At 41.2% G+C, this 27,458-nt stretch overlaps 1 protein-coding gene across 1 annotated transcript; it reads right to left on the reverse strand.

The window, feature by feature from the left end:
• Positions 1 to 599: 599 nt before the first annotated feature.
• On the reverse strand, positions 600 to 26,699 carry LSG1 (large 60S subunit nuclear export GTPase 1). The gene is made up of 14 exons (XM_036851118.1): positions 26,544 to 26,699; positions 24,765 to 24,891; positions 20,796 to 20,916; positions 20,530 to 20,616; positions 19,953 to 20,039; positions 14,833 to 14,893; positions 13,036 to 13,212; positions 8,988 to 9,386; positions 8,458 to 8,559; positions 8,168 to 8,311; positions 7,601 to 7,724; positions 5,134 to 5,213; positions 3,617 to 3,790; positions 600 to 2,123 (listed from the first exon to the last, which is right to left on the reverse strand). Exons 1-14 carry the CDS (start codon positions 26,640 to 26,642, stop codon positions 1,944 to 1,946), a joined length of 1,962 nt encoding a protein of 653 aa, XP_036707013.1. The 5' UTR covers positions 26,643 to 26,699; the 3' UTR covers positions 600 to 1,943.
• Positions 26,700 to 27,458: the final 759 nt, after the last annotated feature.

Consider the following 27,458-nt stretch of genomic DNA (forward strand, 5'->3'; position numbering starts at 1 on the left):
ACACACTGGGTGAAAGGGAAGCTGGGGTGCTTACCAACTGGCCCCCATTCCTTACTGGTTGGGGGTTACCCCAGAGAGTGTTAAACCCCCAGCCCTTCTAGACTGCCCTGTGTGCAGGCTGAGCAAGCTCCTGGGGTGCAGGAAAAGTCCTCAGGTGGGAAAGCAGAAAACACAGGGCTTGTGGAAAGCTGTGAGCCTGCACAGGAACCGTGTATTGGGCTGCAGGCGAGCTCCAATTAGGCTAAGGGATGAGGAGTGGGTGGGGCACCTGCACAGACATCATCTCTTACCAGCAGTACGTGCTAGGAAATTGAGTCAGATACTCTTCACAATTGTTACACACCCATGAATGTTAAATATCAAAGGCATACATTGAGAAATAAGCCCTCACACTTACGTTCCACTTTTGACAGGGTTATCAAAATAATAGGGAAAGGCTAGTCTTTTCAACAAATGGTGTTGGAACTACTGGATATCCACATGCAAAAGAATGAAGTTGGCTTGTCCCCTACCTCACACCATATACAAAAATTAACTCTGGCCCAAAGACCTAAATTTAAGAGCTAAAACCCTAAAACTCTTGGGAAAAAACACAGGAGTAAATCTTAGTAAGCTTTTATTTGCCAATACTTTCTTAACTATAATACCAAAAGCACAAGCAACCAAAGCAAAAAAAGATAAATCTGGACTTCATCAAAATTAAAATTTGGTCAATGAATACTTATTAATGAACAAAATTTTTTAATTTCCCACATATAACAATTTTCAAATATACCAAATACATTATGGTCAGTTAAAGGCAAGGCTTCTTTTTAAAAAAAACTAAAAAAAAAAATTATAACACTTTTTTTTTTTTGGCCACACCTCATGGCTTGCGGGATCTTAGTTCCCCCACCAGGGATAGAACCCAGGCCCTTGGCAGTGAAAGCAGAGTCCTAATCACTGGACCACCAGGGAATTCCCAAGGCAAGGCTTCTTAACAGTGAATTCATGAACTCTGGGGACCTGTGAATCTTCTGATACATTTTGCAAAATTGTGTAGGTGGGAATGTGCATTTTTCTGGAGAAAGCATCCATAACTTCCATTAGATTTCCAAAAATATTTATGACACAGAACAAGGTAAGGATCTGAATTAAGGGAATAACGAGGCTCAGAGAAAAAGAGACAAAAGTAAAGAACTGAGAGGCTGAAGCAGCCATAGTGTATTATAAAGGTGACTGTAAAAGGTCAACTGCCCTTGTTGGTCAGCTACTCCTGATGGTCCTAAGTGCTAAGGACATCAAGGATCCCTACACCTAAAACAAGAACCAGCTGCTTAGCTGCCTCTTTCCTCACTCGCTGTGGGTTTGGCTATAGAAAAACCCACGCTCCCCTCTGGGGAAGAGACTCACGGTGACTTTCAACAGAGGATTATGCTCTTCAAGGGCTTTTAAAAATCACCTGTGCTAGCCCCTATTCCAAGATCTGATATGCCTTCTGCCATATTAGGGGTGTGTGCTGGGTATGTGTGTGAGGTGGAGAATCACAAATCTCATAATGTGCTCAAAAATCCATCTAAAATCCCAGTATGTTTTAGCAGATTAAAATTGTTTAAATAATGTGAAATGTCCAAATTGCAGTGTAGCTATACGAACAAATAAAAAATCCATAAGTGGCAATTTAGTTTTACTATCTCTTCAAGAAATTCCCAGTTTACAAATTACTATGCATTTGTATATATGTTTACACAAATAAACATACATCATTCGTTCCCTCATCTCAGATTCAGCCTCCTACAGGAGCAGGTTTCTGGGGCTCCAAGACGACCCTGTTAATTGGAGTTGGTGCTCTGAGGAGCCCCTCGGTCTTGACATCAGCTGTTGGGTGTGAATCACAAGGGCAGGGTCCACCCTATAGCACCACAGATGCACAGTGCAGATGCTACTTCTGTTGCAGCCCAAGTTCACGTATCCAGGTGCTTATAGAGTCTACGACTTTTCTCTTTTTTATTTCTGTTACCATGTTTTTTCCAGGGCTTCCCAGCCCCCGTCTCAGAGCTCACAGTAGCTGCCGTCACCAGGCCACTCCCAGGCTTGTAGCCCATCACAGCCTGGACTCCTTTGGTCAAAGCTCTCACATTTTCCTAGGAAATAAGAGAAAATATTATTGGCGATGTCAGCAGTCTCCTTTACAGGATATACACAGGATTGCTTATGGAGAACTCCAAGAGAGTGGACTTCCATCTCTCACTGGTCCTCTTTCTCTCCCCATTCCTTAAATAAGCTTCTCAGCGTTCTGTCTTCACTTCATTCTCTTTGTCCTCAACTTTGTTTAGTCCATGGCTTCAAACAACATCTATAACTAGACTCAATACCAGCTATTTTCTGGAAATCTCTATCTTGATATCAAACTTCAACCGGCCGCAACCCAAAGTTAGTTAGAAGCTGACTCTCCATTCTTTATTTCGGCTAGTGGTATAAGAATCTGCCCAGCCCTGAAGATGGCACACACTCTGTCTTCCTTATCTATCACATACAGCCAGGCCCTAAGTTCTGTGGATTCCACTCTCAAGAACTTTGTACATCTTTCCCCCTCTTCTCCATCCCCACTGCTCTAACCCAGGTGTTCATCAGCTTTCACTGGACCACTGCAAGACTCCTCAAATCCAGTGTGCACATTTCTATCAGAGTTCTCTATTCTGTATCTCTCTAGTCCTGTTCTCACAGATCTCTGATGGCCGCCTGTGGCCTGGGGAATCAAGTTCATATTCCCTCACATGGCACACAAGGCCACCTACAACATAGGCTCTTTACTGAAAAAATCCACTCTCACAACTTTTTGCCTTTGTTCATGCTACTCCTTCTGCCTGGAAATCTGGCCCTCACCGCTTCTTCCAACTGACACATTTTTATTTGTTCCTCAAAGTCCAGCTTAAATATCACTTCCTTTCTGTAGTTTAGCAAGGATGTGGAGAAATTAGAACCCTCACACATTGCTGGTGGGGATGTAAAATGGTGCAGCCACTTTTGGAAAGTTTGGCAGTACCTCAACTGTTAAACTTAGAGTTCCCACATGACCCAGCAATCCCACTCCTAATGTATATACCCGAGAGAAATGAAATATATGTCCACACAAACACTTGCACATGAATGTTCATAGCAGCATTATTCATAACAGACAAAAAGTGGAAACAACCCAAATGTCCAACAACTGATAAATGGATAAACAAAATGTGGTCCATCCATTCAATGGAATATTATTTGGCAATAAAAAGGAATATAGTACTGATACATGGGTGAACCTTGAAGCCATTAGGCTAAAGAAGCCAGTCACAAAGGACCACAGAGCATATGATTTCATTTACATGAAACATCCAGAATAGACAAATCTTTATATAGAGAAAGTAGATTAGTGGTTGGCAGGGGCTGGGGCAGAGGGGAGTGGAGAGTGAATGCTAATGGGTACAGGGTTTCTTTTTGGAGTGAGTGGTGATGGTTACATAACTGCAAATATCCTATAACCTACTGAACCGTGTATTTTAAAAGCGTGAATTTTATGGTATGCGAATGTTATTTCAATAAAGCTGTTATACAAAATGTACTGGATCAGAAGTTAAAGAAAAACTTTAAAAGTTACCTGATGGAAAAAAGTTTTGTCCACTACATTTTCAATCTGATTTGTTTTTTTATTTCTGCGTGGCTGCATTTTGATTTCCCCACCATTCGCTTTTTTCTCTAGGAGTCGCTGGTGTTGATACTGAAAGGTCACAGGATCTCTTCCAGGAGGAGGATGACAGTACAGGAGTTTACCCTGCAAAGACAACATGCATGGTAACAGCACATCCTCAGGGCCATCTGTGTGAGAGTCCACAGGGGAGGCCTCTCCACCGTGCACACTCTGATGGAACTTTTGGCCTTTTGACAGCTGAGCTGAGTTTTGGTCACTGCAACTGGAGAGTCCCAACTTACACCCTGATGATGATCCTTAGTGTTCTAGAGGCCTACCTCTTCCCACAGCTCCCACACAAGAATGAAATCTTCCCTGTGCCCCCTTTGACCTTGTTTACCGTACTCTTCAGTACATGTATATGATTATACTTAGGAGAATATTTTCCAAAACCAAAGCCAGGACATAGTGGGACAGTGTGGCTGTACTAATGGGGACACTGGGCCTGCTGCTGCTGTCCACTGGGTGCCAAGTTTCCTCTTTCCACCATAAACACTCTAAAAACTGTGGTTGTTTTTACCTCATCTCCCCCACCCTCCACAGTTTTACAAATGGTAAATGAATAAATAATTCATCTATACAAATATTCTATTAACTGTTTTCCTCCCGAATTTTAAAAAAAGAGAATATGGCTGCCTTCTTTTATTTCTATGCTCCAAGCTCCGCTGATGGTGTATTGAGAAGAGGAGGGAATAAAGTGAAATCCTCACAACCCATTAAGCCCCTGGAATGCTTTTTTGTAGAAAGAAGTAGCTTAATAAATAAAAACTACTGGGGCTAATTATGTGCCAGGCACTGAGCTTAGTGGTGTGTGTGTGTGTGTGTGTGTGTGTGTCTCCACACACATACACTGTTCTCATTTATTTCCCATAGTAATCTCATGAGATAGGTACTATTAATTCCTATTTTACTGACGAAGAAAACCCAAAACTTAGCATGTCCTCACTTGTAATAGGAGAATAATACTTCACAGACTTACATATTTTTAATGAGATGACAAACGTAAAACATTTAGAACTATTCTTAGCAGGCCTAGCTTTGAATAAATGTTAGCTATGATTATTATTGTTACTGGACAAGTGTTGGAAGACAGGTATATAAACAGCTACACTACAAGGAATATTGTGATATAGCTGCAGTAGAAACACCCAAGGGCTGGAGGAGATGGAAAAACTGGAGACATAAGTTTATCACCTTCACTGCGAAGAGGTACTCAGAGATCTTCATCTCTTTCACATTATGTCAATCACTTCTATGATTTATATGATGTTAGCTCTCCTGGATCAAGAATATAATTCCAGTTATGTCACAATATCAATGAGAAGATATCTCCTTTATAGCCCAGCTGGCTGCCATTACCCTAAACATACGCTGTGGAGAAAGAAGACCTACTTATTCCAGAGGAACGAGAAGCAGGGTTCACGTACATTGACATAATCCTTCAGGATGTAGCGTGCAGATCGAGGTTGGTCTGGCTGTCCATGTGCTGTCATGAATCCTCGCATACCTGCGAGGAGAAATGAATTTTGCAAAACCTAAGTTAGAAAACATCACAACAAAGACAACTGAGGTGATGGAAATCTAGCCTTTTCTGTTATTACACTGTGCATTCTTATTTAACTTTAAAAAAAAAAATCAATTAATAATGTAGAAAATATTTTGGTTAGCATTACAAAAACATCTGATAATCCAGAATAGACTATATTGTTACATCTGATCTTCTGACAACCACCTAGCAACATGCTGTGACACATTCAATCTCTCTCTACTCCAGTCATTTCTTCTACCTCTCTGATTTTAATTACTGATTCAAGGAGGCTACTTGTACAATGCTATGTCGTCAATATTATTAGCAAAATCCAAAGCAATAGAGCAAGTTTTCTTATTTAATGATATGTCTACACCTTTTTCAGTTTCCCAAACATACAACGAAGATTCCTTTAATACTAACTCAATTAGAAGGGAGTAGCAGAGCACAGTGGGCAAAAACACAAGCTTTGGCTGACAGGTTCAAAACTCAGTTCCCTCCCATACTAGCTGTATGTTGGCTCCTTCAGTTTAGAAGAAAGTATCAATAGTTAGAACCGTACACAAAAATACATTTAGGAAAACGGGAAAAAAACCCCTAAGATTTTAAAAAAAAAGGATTACAGTAAAATAGTTTTTCCCAAGTAAAACACTGAACCCAACAAAACTAAGAAGGAAAAACATTGCTGGGCTTCCCTGGTGGCGCAGTGGTTAAGAATCCACCTGCCAATGCAGGGTACATGGGTTTGAGCCCTGGTCCCAGAAGATCCCACACGCCGCGGAGCAACTAAGCCCATGCGCTACAACTACTGAGCCTGTGCTCTAGAGCCCATGAGCCACAACTACTGAGCCCGTGCGCTGCAACTACTGAAGACCGTGCACCTAGAGCCCGTGCGCCACAAGAGAAGCCACTGCAACGAGAAGCCCGCGCACCACAACGAAGAGTAGCCCCCGCTCGCCTCAACCAGAGAAAAGCCTGCGCGCAGCAGCAAAGACCCAATGCAGCCAAAAAAACCCCCCTAAGGAACAAAAAAAACATTGTTTATTAAAGTCATTAACTTCTACAGGGCTAAAGAAACCATAAATAAAAACTGGGAAAAACATCTGCAGCACAGGTAACAAAGAACTCCTACAAATCATTACGACAAAAACAAATGATGCATAGAAAAAAGTGATTCTCAGAAGACAAAATGGCTAACAAATATATGGAGAGATGTTGAATTTCACTAATACATTAAGAATGTTTAGTCATCTGTTTTTATAAACTGGTTTTGCCCTCACTCTCTTTGATTTCATCAGAGAGAATCAGATGAAAAATCTTAAAAGACTCACATTCCTTTCAGTTTTATCTGGAAATCAAACCAGATGCAAAGTTTAGTACAAAGTCTACCTTTCCCATCTTTCAGGTTAGCACACTGGAGAGGTCTAGATTAGGAAATCTGGGTTCTCACTGAGGCTATGCCTCTGACCAGACACCACCTTGGGCAAGTCATTTCATGCTCTGATTTCAGATTATTTGTCTTATGAAAAGGGGGATGAGAGGTGGGGGAATCTTTAAGGCCCCTTCTTGTCCTATGATTTTGTGACTATAGCAGTCTTGCAACAAGTGCTTAGTATTCATCCTCTTTAAAGTCGCTCAACTAAAGTAAATTCAAGCTCTGATTTTAACCATATAACTGTGGTTTATATCAAATCACCTTTCTCTGCCAGTAAATACGCAAATAACCTGAACTCCTTCCCAGCTGGGGGCAATTCCTTACAAGGCAAGCCACACACGCATGGAAATTTTTTTAACACCGCTTTTTCTTTAGGTAGATACGCGTCTTTCCAGATTACCTTTAAAGTTTGTGTTTAAGGTAAATAAATCACAATGAACTGGAGAAATGACAAAGATAATTCCCATGCAGAAAAAGAAAAAGCCAACATAGCCTTAGATCAGAAGCCCTGTGTCTACACTTGGGTCCTAGGCCTCCTATAGGAAAGGGCCTGAGAGAGCCTGGGAAGATGTGTCTCCCAGGCACTTGATTTCTATGATGAAGACCTGGGGAAGAGGCAAAGGATACAGAGCATCTCCTTCTCTAACTCTAGGATACAGAGCATCTCCTTCTCTAACTCTAAAAAGCACTTAACACTGAAGTAAAATACCACTCAGGCAGTGGCCGGCTCTCCCTCCTTTACTGCTGGACCAAGTCAGCTACCTGGAGGCCACTTGGTGGGCAAGACCAACAGGACAACAAAAATATCAAGCCTGAAAGATGACATGACAAATGCTAAGGAAAAATTCTGAACTTGTACCTTTGCAGAGTATTTCTCTTAGTAGCTATACTGTTATTTTTTGTTCATGTTTTAAAATAAATCACAACTCACATCCATAAGCCGTCAACAGTTCTTCTGATGTTGGAGGTCGCTGGGGATCTTCATCTTCTCTAGGTTTTATGATGTCAATGCCGTACGTAGCTTCTAAAACACGTCTTGGAATATTCTGGCAAACGTAAGATTGTCAAGGAATCCGTTTCTTTGAACTGACCCCCTCCTCCTCCCCATGGTGTCTTCTAAGAACATGGTATTTCAGCACATCTGTGACAAAAAAACTTTTCACCTCTCCAAAGTAGTACGATTACTCGTTAATTTAAAAGACTTTTCTCCCCTCTTTTAAACAAAGCCTTATGCACAATGATCACTTCCAAATGTATCCTTTAAAAATATTAAAATATGATCTCTGAAACAGACCTTAAAGATGATACATTTTTATGTAAATACACTATAGATTTGTGAGATGACCCTAATTCAGACATAAAGCACCGAGTCTTTGTTTCTAATCCTTACAACTATGTAAGGAGTGATTAGTTTTTCCTCCCCTGTCTATTACCCAGACTTTTCTTAAGCCCTAATATACACATAACAACCAGAATTTTGGCACAGCACAAAGGATATTAGTGATATAGGTGGGAGGTGATCTCTCATCTGGTCAATCGGGAGGATTCCACTGCAAATCATCTCGGCTTTGGTAGAGACAAAGGATGGCATCACCAGGCCTGGGCAGTCACATAAGCAGAGGCCAGGTTCCACATAGAGAGTCTGAAAGACAAGTAAGAGGTTTATGCTGGGCATACAGCACAGGAAGGGAAAGGAGAGCAGCACACGAGTGGCAAAGAACTCCAGAAAACACCCAGAGGGAGGAACTGGCGGAGAAGGAAATACAGAGGCCGATGCTGCAGAAATACCTGAAAATGCTTGGTGTGACCGGGCGTGGCAGACACAGACACCTTCTTGTTGCCCATGATGGTGTTGATTGTCGAACTCTTACCAACGTTTGGGTAGCCCACCTAGAAGGGTGTCAGAAGGAATGTTTACAGTAGAAGTTGGCAAGGATCACGGGATGCCGAAAGCCTGCCCTATCTAAAAAGCCTATCTAAAGGTAAGAACGTTGGACTGTAAGTCTGAAGACAGCCCTGAAAGCTCTCATTCTAGTATCTCTTGGAAGTGACGTGACAGGTAGGGATGAACTGGGAGACTGCAGAAGATAATTAATATGAACAGTGGTGTAACCAGTATAAGCCTTGAGAAAGTTCATTCTTTGAGTTGGGCTTTGCCTGTCACCCAGCCTGCTCCCAGGAGGTCCGTGGGCAACAAGAGGGCATCAATGTTCCCTATGATGCCAGGGCCTGACTGATCTCTGGGGTTCCAGTGTAGCTACCAAAGGATGGGGAATACAGACCCTCACGGAACAATTTTATGACATATTTCATCTTACCAGTCCAACAGTAAGTTGTCCACTCTTCACCTTCTTTCCAGAGTGTAGCTGCTTAAAGATCTCCAGTAATTCCTGCTTTGATACCAGGTGGCTAAAGTTGCATATTTGCCTCTTCTGTGGGGTTTTCCTTCCTTGAGCCTCAGAATCCACAGTGCAGCTTTCCTGCCAATCCTGGCCACAGGCCTCCTCGTCAGGGCTGCTGCCATCTTCTGAGCACGTCTGCCAATCCTCCTCCTCCTCCTCCCGACAGTCCTCATACTCGCTGTCATCTTCATCACTCCTGGCAACTTCATTAAGTGAAAGATGTTTAGTCTCTTCGTGTAGAATTTCAGCTTCGTCACAGCTGGAGTTTCCGAACTCAGCTGTGATGGCTTCTCCACTGTCTCCGTTTACTTCTTCCTGATGAAATAACAGAAACCACAAAAGTTCAGAAGTGTGTAACAACTGCACTCTTCACTCTGGTGAACAACATTCAGAGTTGGTTATCTAAGATGAGCAGAGGACAAGGAAAGTTATGAAGGAGAAAGAAAAAGGTGAATAGAGGGAGAAGATAGCATGAGGATATAACCAAACTATCAACAGTGGTGTCCTCTGGAGTGGTGGACCTTCACTTTACACATTTTTGTATTATTTGAACTCTGTACAAATAACATGTATTACTTTTCTAATAGATAACTCTTTTACCTATTAAAAGAAAGCAAGGGTTTAGAAAAACCTGTATCAAGCTGAACTCCTTGGCAGTACATTTTTTTTGCAATGGGCTGTAGAATAAAACAAAGCATTTCTCATGAACGATAAAACATTTAACATTCTCTTCTCTGCACAAAGCGAGAAGGGTATAATTTGTAATTTGAGCTTCATTGTATATTTGCATTTTCAAAGACAGTGGTTTGCATAGTTAAGCAAACTGCTATTCTTTTATAACTGCCTTTAATAAATCATAGCACCATGGAGCATAGGTCTGTGTGTGTGAAGTATGAGAGCAATAAAACTCAACTCTACGTATGGAAATTATTCACCAACCAACGATTTCCTTTGGAAAGAGAAAGGTAAAAATCATTTACGATTCATGGGTGTGTTAATCCTTCTGAATTCCTATGGATAACAAAGCAGAAATATGGCAATTTATAGTATTACCAATCAGTATCAACAAGGGAGAACTGATTCAGATTTAGAAGTGATGGAAACCTATCATTTCCAAATAATCTAGCATTACAATGAGTAGCCGCCACAGGAGAGGGCATGATGGACTCAGTTAAACAGGCATCCCACATTTTAGGAAGGAGATATTAAAAAAAAATGTCAGGGAAAAAAGGTATGATTTCATTGTCATTCCTGGCAACTCAAAAAGAAATATGGAATTGGAAGCAATTTCTATGATAAATGAGCAATAAATGTAAAGAAGTCACTGTGTGCTCTTCTGCAGAACACAAGAATGTAAACTGAACATGAATGTGTATCAGGAAAACTAAGGCTAGAAGCAGTTTTGGTTCAGGAAAAATGATAAAGGCAACAAAAGGACTTTGCAGTAGTTACATCAAAAATAGAAAGAAAGAAGGGAAAAGTCAGTCTTCTGGGGGAACACAGTGCAATTTAAGAGATGGCCAAGAGAAAACCAAAGTACTCAATTCAAAAAATTGTCCTATTTTTTTAAAATAAGAAAGGTTAAGCAACCATAGAGAAAGAACCAAACTTCAGATAGGTGAGAAAACAGCAAGTATCTATTTTTAATAAGTTCATGTTTGATACTCAAATGACAGATGTGATTAGATATATCACAATGGTAGCTGGTTACTTGACTTGGAAAATCATGAATAACAGATTTCAGAAGACCTGGGAGGAATAAATAGGGTTCAACTTTTAAAAAGGAAGAAAGAATATCTTCCATAAATCATGCACTGTTAATCCAGAGTCTGACAGGGAAACAATTCCTCAAGTTAGGAAATTCCTCCAAACAGTTCCTCCCCTGACAGCAACGGGAGGCAACAAGGGTTCCCTGAGAACAGATGGTGCAAACAAATCCCACTTCCCTTTGCAATCTACTCCTTGGTTGATAGGTCAGGGAATACCACAGATGTAAAAGATGAAATGAATAAAACACATAAAGTACTCAGAATAGTAGTGCCTGGCTAAGAATAAGTTTTCTATGGGTTAGTTTTTATTAACATTAATAACAGAATAACTATTGTTATAGCCTTTCAAATACATCTGTATGCATCACACTAAAACGCTTGGTACTGAGCGCTTCTTAAGTCCACAAAAGGTCACAGAGCTCTATCCTTGGCTCCGGTCTACTCAACAGCGTTATCAATGACCAGAAAGAATATATAGAAGGGCCAATACAAAATCTGCAGATGATTCAAAGCTGGAAGAAGAGAAAAGCAAATGACACATGCAAAATGATTCTACCTTGTTCCCAAATCACTAATATTTAAGAGGAACAGCATGATCCTAAGCTGAGCTAAAACCAAAATGAATACCTTGTGCCACATGTAAAGATAGGATGAGATCTGCTCAGTAAGTCTTGTCTTTTAAATATTTGAGGGATGTGGTTTTTCACAGGTTCAATGGGCCAAGAGCATAAGCTCCTTTGAAAGGGGGTGAATTAACAAAAACTCTGAATTACTGGGAGTATCCTGATCACAAGAAGTAAGAGTACATGTCCTGGGCAAACCACACCTGGAATACTGTACTCAACCAGCTGCCACCCATTTTAGGTGTCTGACACAGGCAGGCAGGCGCTCAGGGTGAGGAGTGCTCCGGAGGTCATGTCTATAAGGAGCAGGAAAGCAGACAATGTATCTTCTGCAGAAGAGAGAACAGAGGCAGAGAGGAAGAGGCCTCAGAGCAAAGGTAGGGAAGCTGACTTAGCTTCACTGGACCGAAGAACTTTCTAACCTTGGAGATAAAAAGGAATGAGACACCTGGTGTCTGCCATTTAAAGCAGTCACAGAGACAGCATGCAACTGCCAGGGAGGTGGAGGGAAGAACTCCTTCACAGAGTTAGAGCTCGCTAACTTGTGAGCTCACCAAGGGAGGGTGCTGTATTCACAGCACCCAGCTCAGCACACTAACCAGTCAGCAAACAGTTGATAAATAGAGGTGAGAGGAAAGGAGGTGGATAGGAAAAGATATGACTTTAAGTCTCTTCCAGCTCTAAGATTCTATTACTAATTTCTTTTCATAGTTGGTTATCATTAATTTTTACTAGAAAATAACTCCTAAACTGTTTCTGTAAAAAGTGGATTAAAAGATACAGGAAATAACATGGTATATCTTAATTTAGGACTACTTCATTTCTTTGTTTTCAAAACAAAGTCAAAAGAGAGTTTAATCAAGTCCAGAGAAGTTACTACATTCAGTTGTATCTGACTTTTTGTTCTGACTTCTCTTAAAAGCAATTACAGGGCTTCCCAGGTGGCACAGTGGTTGAGAATCTGCCTGCCAATGCAGGGAACACGGGTTCGAGCCCTGGTCTGGGAAGATCCCACATGCCTCGGAGCAACTAGGCCCGTGAGCCACAACTACTGAGCCTGTGCGTCTGGAGCTTGTGCTCCGCAACAGGAGAGGCCGCGACAGTGAGAGGCCGCGCACTGCGATGAAGAGTGGCCCCCGCTCGCCGCAACTAGAGAAAGCCCTTGCACAGAAACGAAAACCCAACACAGTCAAAAATAAATAAATAAATAAAATTAAAAAAAAAAAAAGAAACAATTCTTTAAAAAAAAAAAAAAAAGCAATTACATACAAGGTCAGTATGAAACTTCCTATACAATTTTCTGCCTCAAATTTAAAAAAATTAAAAATTATAGCTACTATCAGTGTGCATCATAGACCCCTGGGATAGCAGACTATTTAAAAACCAGAGAAAGCAACCTTGTGACTCACTTTTCTATAGATCACCCGACTATCACAGCACTTAGGGAAAAAAGAAACAAAACCCCACACATCAACAATAAAAAAAAAAAAAAAAAAAAAACCCCAGAGCACACTTAACAGAAGCCAAAATCCTCCTCCTTGAAACCCAACCTGAAAAAGTCCCCCAGGTTACCTTAGAGTCACCAATCAGTTGAATGGCTTCAGACAAAGCCGACCAGAAAATGACTTTCACATTTTCCTTTTCGAAGAACTCAGCCCAGGCACTCCGCTGCTCGGTAGTCAGCAAGTCAGCCTTATTTATCAGAATAACATTCTCCTTGTTGTCATCAATTGTTTTCACATAACATTCCTATGCAAGATAAAGATATTTAGATATTTCTCCAAAAGGGGAAAAATTAGGCTAATTATACTGAAGATCCCCAGCTATGACTAAAAGTTTTTACTGCCCCCAGTTTTTTTTTTTTTTTTAAGAGTGGTGGTCAAGGACTATGTTTACACAACTTGCTTTACCCCAAGTCTGTCCCGCATCCTATTAGTTCCAGGTTGCATTTATCAAGTGCTGGCTTGTTCCCAGCACAGATCTGTGAAGGGATGAAACAGAGTTACTGTAGGTAAGGAAGCTTTTTTTTTTTTTAAATTTATTTATTTATTTCATTTATGGCTGTGTTGGGTCTTCGTTTCTGTGCGAGCGCTTTCTCTAGTTGTGGCAAGCGGGGACCACTCTTCATCGCAGTGCGCGGGCCTCTCACTATCGCGGCCTCTCTTGTTGCGGAGCACAGGCTCCAGACGCGCAGGCTCAGTAATTGTGGCTCATGGGCCTAGTTGTTCTGTGGCATGTGGGATCTTCCCAGACCAGGGCTCAAACCCATGTCCCCTGCATCGGCAGGCAGACTCTCAACCACTGCGTCACCAGGGAAGCCCTGCTCCCAGTTTTAAATCATTCCTAATTTAAAGATTTTTAATCATGATACATTCTATGGATCCTTTGAGCAAGCTCTGAAAAGAAGTTAGGTCATCTATACTTAGAAAAAATACTCTTCACATAAGAAACTGGGAAGGGTAAAAAGAAATGCTTTCCTGCCCAGTTTAAGTATAACACGTTCTTATTTCTTTAAATTATACAGTTCCTCTCTTTAATAATCCTGAATTATTTCTTTTAAGCAAAGTTAAAGAACTGTATAACTAGATTTGTAAGCCAGCAGGGACTATCTTCAAGCCAAGTGATGATAGCTAATAATAATCTTACCTATTAATATAAAAAACTATTTTTGAAGTCTAAAAGGAAAATAAGACCCAGTGATTAAATTAATTTCCAAGCACAGCTCTCCATTAGGAAATACACCAGAAGTATGAAAGCTGAATTAATAAGAGCTTCCCCATTAAGATTGTTATTCACCAGTGGATTTTAAAATAATCAGTACTATTCCTACTCTGGTCCTCAAACAAAAATAGGAATACTTCATGTGTGTTCAGTGTCTTATTAATTGAAAGCCTGTATCACTATTTCTTGTGATCCTCACACCTTAATGATTACCCCCTGTGGTGTTTTACACACTTACTTCATTTGTAAAATACCACAGGAGGTAATAACTACAGTGTGAGAAGAGAAAGCTTAGTGGGATGGGTAAGTGAAGGGACTAGGCATATGCTAAAGTAAGCAAAATGCTATTTCAACTAGAGTCTCTTAAAAAATGAGAAACACTGGCAAATGCCTATTAACAAAGTGGCTTCTAAAAGTAGAAAGTTCAAGTGTTTGTGCCTTGCTGCAGATGGAAACAACTGTTTGAAGAAAACATCTGTCTAAACAGTCCCAAAATGCAAGCTCCTGACCTTGGGAGGAGCAGGAGGCCAGATTAAACAAAGCTAGAGGAGGGTGCAAAGGCCTGCCTAGGGTCACTGCTATCGGTGATGCTGTCCTCCCACTGCTGCCCAAGGACTTAAAGTTTGAATCATGTCACATTTTACTTACCAAATCCTCACACCTAAATAGGAGTGGATTTCGAGCATCTACTATCTGGACCACGATATCACTGAAAAACAAATGTGAGATACACCAATCACTGTGAAGTGAAAGGAAATAGTAGCAAACACTTTCCACATTATTAAGCACTGATATATTTAACTTTTTAAGGTACAATTATCCCCAGTTTATATGCGAAGAGACTGAAGTTTAGAACAGCTAAGTGGCTTGTTCAAGGTCACCAGCTACTAAGTGAGGGAGCTGGAATGAGAACGCAAGCACTCTGGACCAGAGCTTGTAGTCTCTGATGATGTTTCATTGTTAAAACTTTTACCTGTATCTTCTAGTAAACTCTCCTGGAGAGATCAAAGAGTATTCCAAAGACTTCAATCCAAGGTGAGGTCTACTGTACACTCAGTGCCTAGTTTACACTTGTGTTAAGTAAGGCCTCAAAAACCCCTAATATATCACCTGCTCACAGCTGCCACCATCAAAGCCTATATCTTATTTAAACCTAGGGCTGATAAGTGTACATGTAGCAAATCATCATCCACCAGTTCCAAGAATGTGTTTAAATGGCAAAAATTCAAAACAGCAAAATATCAACTTAAGTTGCCATAATGAAGCAGGAATGATGAGTCCAATGCCTTCCATCACATGTAAGATGATGTAGCAATATGAAAACTTTCTGCGGCTGACAGCAAGCCCCTCGAATCCCTCACAAATGTAGTGGGGACGACAGCAGCTGAGCACTGTAAGAATAAATACTGCACTTCTCCGGCAGAATCCTCCCTCCCTTCAGACCCTGTGGCTAGGAAAGCTGCTTTAAGGGCCAGCTGTGACTGCCACTGGAAGGAAACAAACTGTGGATGTGCTACCACCTTCCACCAGTCTCCTCCAAATCCGTATCTGGTCAGCTTTTCCTGAGGTAACTCCTATGTGACTGAAGGAAATGTATTAAATCAAGGTTACCATTTAGGACAGAGCTTTTGACAAAGTGCATTCTCCTTCAGAATAGTTAAATTTCCAGCATGATCTTGTGAGTCAAAGAAACTCACAGACCTGATAATTTATGACAAATTGCTTTTAAGTTCTCTAGTTAAGTGGGTCCTAGTATTTCCTTCTTTAAGGTAATACCTACCACTTTCCAACTGTGAGGATTTAACAGTAAATGCAAAAATGACTGCAAAAAATGGACAAAGCCTAATGAACTAAAATTACAAGGTCCACACACATTATGTCTACCTACCAAACAGGTAGAAAGAATAACCAGCTTAGACACGCCAGTAAGAAAAGAAGAAAAGTTTAAGGCAGCTTGCTTCGTGTGCTGAATTAGGATGCCTAGCAAAGTGCCTGCTATGTACCGGGAAGGGTTGATGCAACACAATGGAAGCGCCTTGTCTTACTGGAATACAGCGTTCTGCCCTCGGTGCCTCGGCAGTTTCCGCCATTTCAATGACATATTATACATCAAATCTTTTCTGATAACTACTCTTGAAATTAAAGAGGCAGATGGCATAGCTAGCCTGTTACCAAACAGGAGACATCTGCTGTACAGAACATATCAATAAATATTTCCTATTAAAAGACACAGCAGTAGTCACTTTATTGATGTTTCTATGTGACTCAGATCCACTTCTGTGTGATATAAACTATATTCCCTGAGTCAGAAACATGTTCTCTCTTATAAAAACACAGAGAAATATCACAAAAAAGTAAAAGAGCAAGTAATGCTGTAATCCACTAGAAGCTAGAAGTTTCAATAGTACAGGCTCACTCTGGGGAAACAAATTGCTCATTTAGGGGCATGAAAAGCAAGGGAAGGGCCTTGCTGTTAAACTTGGAAGAACACATATGGTTACCTCTGTTCCCTCTCAAAGCCTGCAAAACATGAAAGCAAAGACTGGAACTCATCAGGACAAAGAGAAAGAAAGAACAGCAACTAAGAAATGTCAGCCCAGCGAGAAGTGAGCCTGTTCACGCCCCAGAGCTCCGAGAAAGCTCAGGATTAGAAGCAACACGTCTAGCTTGCATGGCGAGTGAGGTATAGGACTGAAATCACTCTCAGCAGGGAGCAATTAGGTCCACGCCCCTGTTCCATTCAGCCAGGCAGCCGCACGCCACCCCACAGCCCCTGTGGAGAAAATGAACCCATGGAGAAAATGAACCTGAGAGGCTCCTGAACTGGGACCTCAAGCACAGGAGAAGGTGGGAAAGAGGTGCTGTACTGAAGAGAGGAGGATTAAACGTAAGTCTACACCCCAAATGATGGAAATGCCCAGCTCCCTTGTATTACACCACCACCTTTAGCCCTGTTCCTGGCAGGAGACAGTCCTCCTCTTTAAGAAACTGACTGATCCTAGGTAAAACACCCACAGATATTGACATCTTGGCATATTCCAAAAAAATAAAATTGATCCCTGCTCAGTTACTGTACAGTGAAGTTCACCAGTGGGCAAACTCCACCCAAACAAAAGTCCTGTCAATCAGCTTTGTAATGCTTTGTTCTTAAATATGAACAGACAACAAACATCACTTGACATCGGAGGAAGGCCTCTTATGTAAAAGTCAGAAACCAGAATAAGTAGGGAAAAAAAAAGGAATGCAGAGGGAAGACAGACAATAAAGGAAGTAGGAGAAAATCTACAATTAAATAGTAAACTATAAGCCTGCAAATGGGGGCATTCCCTCAAGGGTGAGGTTTCAATATTTCACATTGTTACCATTTATCTTTGGAAATAAGAAAACAGACATTTTCAGCAGTACATACCCCAAACGTTAATGAGGCCCTGAAGGAGAGATTAGCTCACTCTGCTCCCTGGGAGAACCATACTGGGTCTTCCCAAGCCCCATTCAAGCCTGCATGGAGCCCGCGATCAGGAGCAAGCTTCCCCTTTCTTCAGGCTTAGAGATTTGCCTTGCTACTCTGACCTCCTCACATCCCAGGCCAACAGCCCTCTCTGCCCCTGAGGGAGCAAGATGAGGTGGGGAGGTATATAAGTGACTTAAAAAAAAAGAGAGATGTAATTCACATATCATAAGATCCATCTTTTAAAGTGTACAGTTCAGTGGTTTTTAGTATATTCACAAAGTGGTGCAACCATCCACCACTATCTAATTCCAGATCATTTTCATCACTCTAAAAGGAAATGTAAATAACTTCTACAAATTTAATCCAAGTCCTTTTTCTTAGTAATGGTGCTAAATGTGCTAATATTCTTTCCCGAGAATCCCAGTTAAAGCACCCTGTTTCCTAATGTTCTTATTGGGTATATTTTATGGACTAAACAAACAAACAAACAAACCAACAAACCCACATCCTAAGGGCTCCTTGTTAAAAGCATCATTTCAAATATAAGGTTCATTTATGATCTCCAAAATTTACAAGCAGCTCATGCAGCTCAATATCAAAAAAACAAACAACCCAATCCAAAAATGGGCAGAAGACCTAAATAGACATTTCTCCAAAGAAGATATACAGATTGCCAGCAAACACATGAAAAGAATGCTCAACATCATTAATCATTAGAGAAATGCAAATCAAAACTACAATGAGATATCATCTCACACCGGTCAGAATGGCCATCATCAAAAAATCTACAAACAATAAATGCTGGAGAGGGTGTGGAGAAAAGGGAACCCTCTTGCACTGTTGGTGGGAATGTAAATTGATACAGCCACCTATGGAGAACAGTATGGAGGTTCCTTAAAAAACTAAAAATAGAACTACCATACAACCCAGCAATCCCACTACTGGGCATATACCCTGAGAAAACCATAATTCAAAAAGAGTCATGTACCAAAATGTTCATTGCAGCTCTATTTACAATAGCCAGGACATGGAAGCAACCTAAGTGTCCATCGACAGATGAATAGATAAAGAAGATGTGGCACATATATACAATGGAATATTACTCAGCCATAAAAAGAAATGAAATGGAGGTATTTGTAATGAGGTGGATGGAGTTAAGAGTCTGTCATACAGAGTGAAGTAAGTCAGAAAGGGAAAAACAAATACCGTATGCTAACACATATATATGGAATCTAAAAACAAACAAACAAACAAAACATGGTCATGAAGAACCTAGGGGCACGGGAGTAAAGACGCAGACCTACTAGAGAATGGACTTGAGGATACGGGGAGGGGGAAGGGTAAGCTGGGACAAAGTGAGAGAGTGGCATGGACATATATACACTACCAAACGTAAAATAGATAGCTAGTGGGAAGCAGCCGCATAGCACAGGGAGATCAGCTTGGTGCCTTGTGACCATCTAGAGGGGTGGGATAGGGAGTGTGGGAGGGAGGGAGACGCAAGAGGGAAGAGATCTGGGGATATATGTATATGTATAACTGATTCACTTTGTTATAAAGCAGAAACTAACACACCATTGTAAAGCAATTATACTCCAATAAAGATGTTAAAAAAAAAAAGGTTCATTTATGGAATCCTTATAAATAATTCATACACTCTGACAAAAATAAAAACCTTTTAGCTATCAGGATATGGAAAAGACTTAAAAAATCTCCCAGTCTCAACTTATCAAAGGCATTCTCTTGTTTTCAAAGCCCAATTAAAACAAATCACTCCTTAATTTCCCCCAAAACTACTAACTGCTCCTTCCTCTGCTCTGACTCAGCCCACTACCCTCTCTCTAATACAACAGGAATCACACTCCAGTTTGTATTTTACTAATACCTTAGTGCAACGATTGCGTTTCATCCGACTGTATGACCCTGGTGCTTGGCCCTTTTCTTGGCCTCCCCCATTAACATATTTGCTCTTTGCAAGCAGACACCTACCCCTCTCCCAGCCATATTTTCCGTATCACCGGTAGGAACTCATATACATTTGCTGAAAAACTACAGGTGCTTCAGAACTCATCTTACAGAAGATAGTCACCATTCTTGCAAGTTTATCAATGTGTTTATCTAATAACAAAAACCCCTTATATTTAAAAAGAAATATAGCATCATACTTTCAGGTTTTATAATAATTCTCAGTAGCCCTGTGCATAACTTGATCCTGTCCCCTCAGTCCCTCCCTGGGCTCACAAACATACATAACTTCCCAATCTAATATACCGCCACCACCATATACTCCTTACACAAAAGGAAAACGGTAACCTACCTTCTTTCAATCACCCTCCAGAGCTGGCGCCAAAAATCCAAATTTCTTTCAAATGGAGTCAATATCAGGTCTTGTTCCTCTTCCAACCTGGTTTTAGAATGAGAAGTTTAACACCCAAATTCACTGCATTAAAAAAATAAGTACACAAGTATTAACTGTCAAGTGATTTTTATATACTTTCTGCTGAATCAATATGCAAATCAAATGCAAGTTTTATACTTAAGCTTTTTAAGCCCTGAAAGTTTATTTAACACACGAAGTGACATTTCTCCCAGACATCTCTTCCTGGAAGAATGCTCCAGAGAGCAGTGATCAACTCCAGGGTGACTAATGGCTAGAGAAAGGTATGAAAAGGAGAAAAGGCCAGGAATGGAGCAATCAACTCACCATCTTTGTGCAAGGACGCATGTGCACAAAGCAATGCGGTTTGCACACACACCAATTTGCACTTATAAGATGAAATCTACCATTTCCCTTTTAAAAGAACAAAGCCTTCAAAATGCAAATAGCAATGCAAGCACACTAAAATGCCTAACTCAGAATTTCAAGGCAAATCTTCCTGTAGGCTAACACTCACCGGACAAGTTGACGTCTCCATTCTAGAAAGTTATCTTTCTCTGCCTGTTTGAGTTCTTCTGGGCTAGTTTTTTGGTCCCACTTTGGTCTGCAACAATCATAAAGGAAAAAAAAATTCCACATGAGTTACCAAAATAATATAGGAGATTGGGATTTAATAATAGCAGCTGAGAAAAGAAAGCAGAAAAACGTGAACACCAAATAAAAAATTTTATATTTAGTGGCCTTGTTATGCCTTTTAATGTCCTATATTTTTATTCAACTCACCTCCTTGGGATACACAAGAACTGTTTGTTTTCTTCATGGAGTTTCTTAATTCTCTGGTTCTCCTCAAAAGACAGTAGTCCAGTTCTAGCCTCAGGAGGCACAAATTTAATATTAAGCTTCTCTGTTTGTAGGAAAAAAAAAGTACTGTTATTTAAGAGGAAGTATAGAGAGTGAATGTTGGTCATTACTTAGAAAACTAAAAATATGAGCACCTAAAACAGAATTTAAGCTTTCTTGATTTAGATAGATTCCCCTAGCCTTGAATTAATTATAATTTCTAAAGGAAGTTTTCTAGCCACCCCCCAAGAAAGAATACAAGAACAGATCTTTACTAAAACTTTCAAAAGATCAACCACTTTTTCAAGTACTGATTTTATAAAACTCCACATGCTAAATGCATTTCATGGAAACAGAAGCAATAAGAGTGGGAAGGGATTGTAAACATTCATTACAACCAATCTCCTCATTTTACATGTGGAGAATAATTGTAAGCCAACGGGAGTGAGGGGGGAAGCAAAGATTCAGCAAGGAGACTCACTCCAGTTAGAACTGGTAAATTACTACACAGCTATAATTTATATGAAATATTTATGAACATCCACAATTAAGCTATATAAGAATTCAAAGGAATAAAAAAACATCCAGTCTATGTATGAACCAGAGACCTCTGCTCTAGGGCTCTATCCCCCTCAAGTTGCTCCAGGCCCCTCTACTGTACCACACATGGCCACCTAGTCTCCTGGGCAGGAGATATCTCCACTGAGATAAGCACCTGAGAAGCCAGCTAAGCTTCTTACCAAAATGCCAAGGGGAGGTCCTATCCAAGGATAACAGGACATCTTCAGCAATGTTCCTCTCAACCTTTAAGCAAAGACTGCAATCTGCTACCCTCATTGGACCACCAATACTGCACGGTCCAGTCACCTAGCGCAGCAATCCCCAGCCTTTCTGGCACCAGGAACCAGTTTCATGGAAGACAATTTTTCCATGGACTGGCGGGGGGTGGGGTGGGGTGGGATGGTTCAGGAGGTAATGCGAACAGTGGTTCAGGCGCTAATGCGAGCCATGGGGAGCGGCAGATGAAGCTTAGCTCGCTCGCCCACCGCTCACCTCCTGCTGTGCGGCCCAGTTCCTAACAGGTCGCGGACTGGTACCTAGGTTGGGGACCCCTGACCTAGAGTACAGCCAATTCAGTCACCATTCTCATTCATGTCATCCTCAACCAACAGTCAGAATACACATCCCTTTAGCCCCATACTGGATAATTCTTTCACATTATTTCCTCCTTCCAATGGTGATCTCCCACCCAGTGTTCCCACTTTGCTTGGGCCAACCTCTGTAAACGTCTCCAGCCCCTTGATTCTTTCCTCTTCTCCCAGTGTACCACCCAGCTTGCAGCTTCACTTCTTTCCCTATTTGGCTAAAACCACATGGTCCATCCATTCCACCACTCTCTGACCAAACATCAAATTCCTTAGCCCACTGCACCGAGCCAACTATCCATTCTCGTTCTCATTCAGCAATGATGCTGAGTTCTGCTGGAGGTAATCACACAATAATGCAGCCACCTGTCTCTGAACTGTTTTTACTACCAACACTTCTGACACCGAATGTGTGGGTTTTCCCACACCAACAACCAGTTCTCCAACTCTCCAGACACCAACTGGGTGTCCTACAATTCAATTCTATTCTGACACTAACTATCAAGTGACTTCCCCACTTCAGATGCCAAATCTCTGAATGTATTTTTATGGAGGCCCCATAGATTAAATCATTGGCCACTGGTGATTAACTCAATCTCCAGGACATCTCCGCTCCCCAGTGGTTGAGGGAGGAGTTTCTGAAAATCCCAACCCTCAAATCCCAGGGTTGCTTCCTGTGGCAATCAGCCCCCACAAAGAAGTTACCTAGGGGCCCACCGGTCACCTCATTAGCATAAACTCTAGTAAGGCTGCAAGAGGCTTATTATGAATAACAAAAGACACTCCTCTCACCCCTACCACTCAAGAAATTACAAGGGTTTTAGAAGCTCTTGTATCAAGGATCCAGAGATGAAGACCAAATATAAATGTATTTCTTATTATACCACAATATCACATCTTCCTCTTACTTGCTGAACATAAGAAGTGAGTACGGCCTGTGCCATCTTTTAAAAGTAAAGAGTTCCCAGTGAACACTTAGCATTTCTCATTGTTTTGCTCTCCTTTGCAAGGTCAGGGATCCATCCATGTGAGAACCGGCTTAAAAACCACGGACCTAACCTGATTCAAAACGCACTCTGTACACACACACACACGTACAATTTTGCCTGCAATCTGAGGGGTTCACAGACAGCTGAAACTTGTAGCCTCCAGGTTAAGTCCCTGGCCCTGTGTGTCCAAGAGACAAGTGCTGTCTGAAGGCCACAGAGAGTTGAGACAAAATTCTATCACTTCTACATTATTAAGGAAAAAGGGAAAAAGGCATGAAATTAATTTCAATGAGGAATTCTTACCGATTTTTGAAAGGCTTATGGAAACTTCATTATGTAGGTATGTAGGTTCAAGTCATTGGTCATTAGTGATTAACTTAATCTCCAGCTCCTCTCCTCTCCCCAGTGGGGCTAAAAATTCCAACCTTCTAATTATACTTACATTGCTCACAGGACCAACCCCCATCCTGAAGCTATTTAGGGGTCCTCATTAACATGCAAAAAGACACTCCTCACTCTTCACTTACTCCACCCCCTCCATAAAGTCTGGTTTATTCTAGCCCACTAAAAATCTTGTTCCTATTCTTTTCTCCATTCTTCTACTACTACTATTTCAGTTCTGGCCTGATTCTCTTGCTGGACTAAAGCAATAGTTTCCTAACTAGTCTTTCTTCCTCAAAATCCATCAGTGATCTTTCAAAAAATGTTTCCTACTTGCTTACATCCCTCTAAAGACTCCTTTAAAGCCCTTATTCTCTCCTGGCCCTGGCCCTCCTCCCTAGTGTTTGTGCATCACATCCTGTCCCCATGTACTTTAAGCACCAACAGGGCGAAGCTCCTAACCGTTTTCTGAACAAAGTAGACTGCTGCTCAGATCTCAGTTTCAAGTGCTCTGCCTGCCTGTGTATAATGTCCTGTGTCATCTCACCTGTCCTGCTAACATCTACTCATCTTTTAAGACTCAGCCCCAGGGTAAAGCTTGCCCTGACTGGCCCTAGTTTTCCTTCAGACAGAAATGAACACCAACTCCATCTTTTATGACCCCATTCCCTGATACAGACTTCTTTTATAGCACCTTAGACAAAGTTCTGCAGAAACAAAATTTGTCTTAGTCAACACCATACTTTCAGGAGCCAGTACAATACCTGAGAGTAGCTGGGGCTCAATAAAAGCATTTTGAACAAATGAATGAATTTGCTAAACAACATAATAACACTTATAATAAGAGAAGAGCAATAGAGATGGTAGTTTATAATGCTGTCTCTGTGCCAGGTAGTTTTCTAAGTGCTTAGAAAAAACAAAAACAAAAACAAAAAAAGGGAAAGCAGTGACTAAAACAAATTACATGCATGGAAAAATTCACTATTATGTGTTAACAAGTGCTTCAAAATACAATTCAAATTGCCTACGTTACAGCAGCAGGCCCAGGATTTTGCTTCTAACAATGGTATCAGAAAACATTTTCTGGAAAATGTTGGTATTGTCACTGTAATGTTGACTGGTCTCTTTCCTTATGAGAGACTGAGGTTCTTGAATTTGATATGATGATGGATAAGCTGAAGTGTTTTTAAGAGTTTAATTTGAAAAGTGTGGCACATTCTGTACCTCCCAGTTGAGTTCACCTGGACCTTCCCACACTGCTTCTGGGATATCTGCCTTTGGATTAAAGACAGCTCCTTTATGAGTTTGGTAGGATCGGCAAAACACTTCCAAGTAGACTTATTTGTATATAGTCAGCAAAGACACAAATGTGCTGTAGGCACTCAGCAACAACTTACCAGCTACAAACTCTGTTCCTGCAAGTTCCGCAGTGGCAAGGAAGTCATCCAGGGAGCTCTGTTCAGTCACGGACTGAAGATTAAGACGACCCCAATCATAGCCATCATTGAGTTCACTTGTGTGCAACTATGAATAAAACACAAGGTGGTAATACAGCTGCTCTCTTCCGCTCTTAACATCCAAACTAACTCCCAAGTAACTATTCTATGGTCTTGAGGGTGGTATCAGCCCCTTTAGAGTCAATACTAATAACAGTTAACATTTAAATGAGCACTTTCTTACCTCATGATAGTTACTCTCTATTTATTTTCTCATTTTATTTTCAAAATCTTTTAAGATAAATTTTATTGTATCTCTATTTTACTGATGAGGAAACAGGATTAAATTAGATAAAATAACTTGCCTATAGTGGCAAGCTAATACGTGGTAGAGGTAAGAACCTGAACCCATATACCATATACTCTGGTCCTGGCAGCCACTGTTAGTCACATTTTTTTGATGGAGACCCACAGTAAGAAATACATTTCACATAGTGACCCAAATGCTGTGAGAAACTTAGTGATACAACCGTGTACCATTCAGTATAGTAAAATGGAAACAAAGGAATCCTGAAACAAAGTTACTTTATTACATGCCACACAGACTGGTATTTTCCTGAATTCTATTCTGTAGGGTGAAAAACCTGGCTAGTTGCAAGCTACTGAACTGATTTCCAGACACAACCCATAGTTTGATAAGATAAACACCATCCTAAGCTCTACACTCTGTACAGGTGCAAGTAAGTGAAAAAATTGAAGGTTAAAAGGCTAGGTGGTTTGCCCAAGGCCACAGAATCAGCAAAAATCAGCATAAGGATTAGAATCCAGTTCTTTAGAATTCATAATCGAATCTTCCCACTGCTTCCTAATGGGTACATTAACAACAAGGTGCTTCAAAATCAATTAAAATTACTTGTAATCTAATGTCCAGAGTAACTCTGACCTGATGAATATTGATGAGCTCTGTATGCTGTTTATTCTGCAGATTACACAGATGGAAGTTAGATGGTGTGAAGTGCACATGGATAATTAGAGACACCTTTGACTTTGCACAGATTCTTACAGAGAACTTCGTGAGTTCTCAAATACATGAGGGAATGAATGTCAAAATGACAAACACAAGTCAAACTACTTCATCCGCTTTTCAAGGATCCTAAAAATGATGATCGTTCCCAGGCCCAGGGAACTATTAGGCCCGCCAAACTTTGGAGATAAGTTGTTCAGCTTTGAGTGAAACCACTAGGGAATAAAAAGGGTGAAGCAGGAATCTGAGTTATTTTGTACTTCTGGTACCAACCAGCGGCTATTGGAGGGTCAATTCTTTGAACAAATGAATACAAAAAAATAGTTTTTATGTCTTTCCTGTGCAGAAACTTGCAAACGCTTCCAGGGCTTACAGGGCAAAGACCAAACTTTCATCCTGGCATTCAAGATCTCACTGCAACCTCATCACCACCACCTCCACCTCTGGGCCCTGTGCCTTGCTAGAAGGAGGGCCTGTTTATCTGCCTGGGAGGCTCTAAGGGACTTGAACATTTGCGCATTGTGGTATCCGTGGGGAGTTGGGGGGGGGGGGTCCCAAACCGACCCCCGCGGTTAACGGAGGACGACTGTATTCATCCTTAGAAACCCTATTTTGGCATCATTTCCTCTGGAAAATTTCACTGTGACCTCTGACCCCAAGCTTCACAGCTTTCAGACTCATAACTAGACAGAATGGGAAAGATGACAACGTCTTACCCAGGAGTCGGTGGGACGATGGCTACGGCTCCGCTGAACTTGCTGGCGGATAAGAGCCCGGCCAAGGGTCCCAGCCTCCGGCGCTCTCCTCCGACCCATAGCTGCCCCGTCGGCGCACGAATCTTCCTTGCCGGGCCCGCTGCTGTTTTTTGGACAGTTAGACGGTAGATCTCCGGAAGTGACGTATGAGCTAGCCCAAGTAGTTAAGGCCCGAAGTTGAAGGGAAACACAATAATTGCTTCAAATCGCCACTTATATATCTAATATTTGCCACTATGATGGAAAATAAATGCAAAGTGGTCTGAGGACTTAATTTTCAATGTATATTCCTAGGAATATCTCAAATTTTGATAAGTTGATTAAATTAAAAGAATGGTACCTTCCAAACTTGTGCATCGGTCTTTAGCGTCCGGTGTAGAACTAGGAGACTTGGAAAACGTGGCCGTTCATATTCGGGATACTAGCCCCGCCTCCCTGCTACTTTCGTCAGAAGGAGGCGGAGGCCCGGGTGAAGGGTGTTCCTGCAGCGCTAGGTGGCGTTGCTTCCTGGCGCTAGTTTTCGGCCGGTGTTCTAAGGTGTGTCCTCGCCGCTGTCACGCCCGGCAACTAAACAGCTTTTTGTATACTTGGTCTTCCGGAGCTGTGAATTGGTGAGAAGAGTCTCAGCCTGGATGGCAGTTCGGAATGGAAAGAGCTTGGCAAGTTTCCAAGGAAAGCCAAATGGATCTGACTTAAATGCTTTTTTTTTTCAAATAATTTTTTAAAAAGCGTTTAAAAGTTCCACCTAGAATTGTATTTAAATTTTCCCATAAATTAAAATAAAGTGAAAAACAGTGACCCCGCTCCACTCTTTGCGGCCTGGATTTTGTTTCTCACTTTATCGTTAGAAAAGTCGGGTTAGAGTTGTGTGGGTGT

The sequence above is a fragment of the Balaenoptera musculus genome, chromosome 4 (assembly GCF_009873245.2).
Source record: "Balaenoptera musculus isolate JJ_BM4_2016_0621 chromosome 4, mBalMus1.pri.v3, whole genome shotgun sequence".
Classification (NCBI taxonomy): domain Eukaryota; kingdom Metazoa; phylum Chordata; class Mammalia; order Artiodactyla; family Balaenopteridae; genus Balaenoptera; species Balaenoptera musculus.

What these genes read in the sequence shown, in the direction of transcription:
- LSG1 (XM_036851118.1), bottom strand. Translation starts at nt 26,642, where the DNA reads ATGGGTCGGAGGAGAGCGCCGGAGGCTGGGACCCTTGGCCGGGCTCTT. An exon ending in TTCTTGTGTATCCCAAGGAG is followed by an intron (nt 20,617 to 20,795) that starts GTGAGTTGAATA and finishes TGATTGTTGCAG; the next exon opens with ACCAAAGTGGGACCAAAAAA. An exon ending in TGGAGACGTCAACTTGTCCG is followed by an intron (nt 20,040 to 20,529) that starts GTGAGTGTTAGC and finishes TTCTAAAACCAG; the next exon opens with GTTGGAAGAGGAACAAGACC.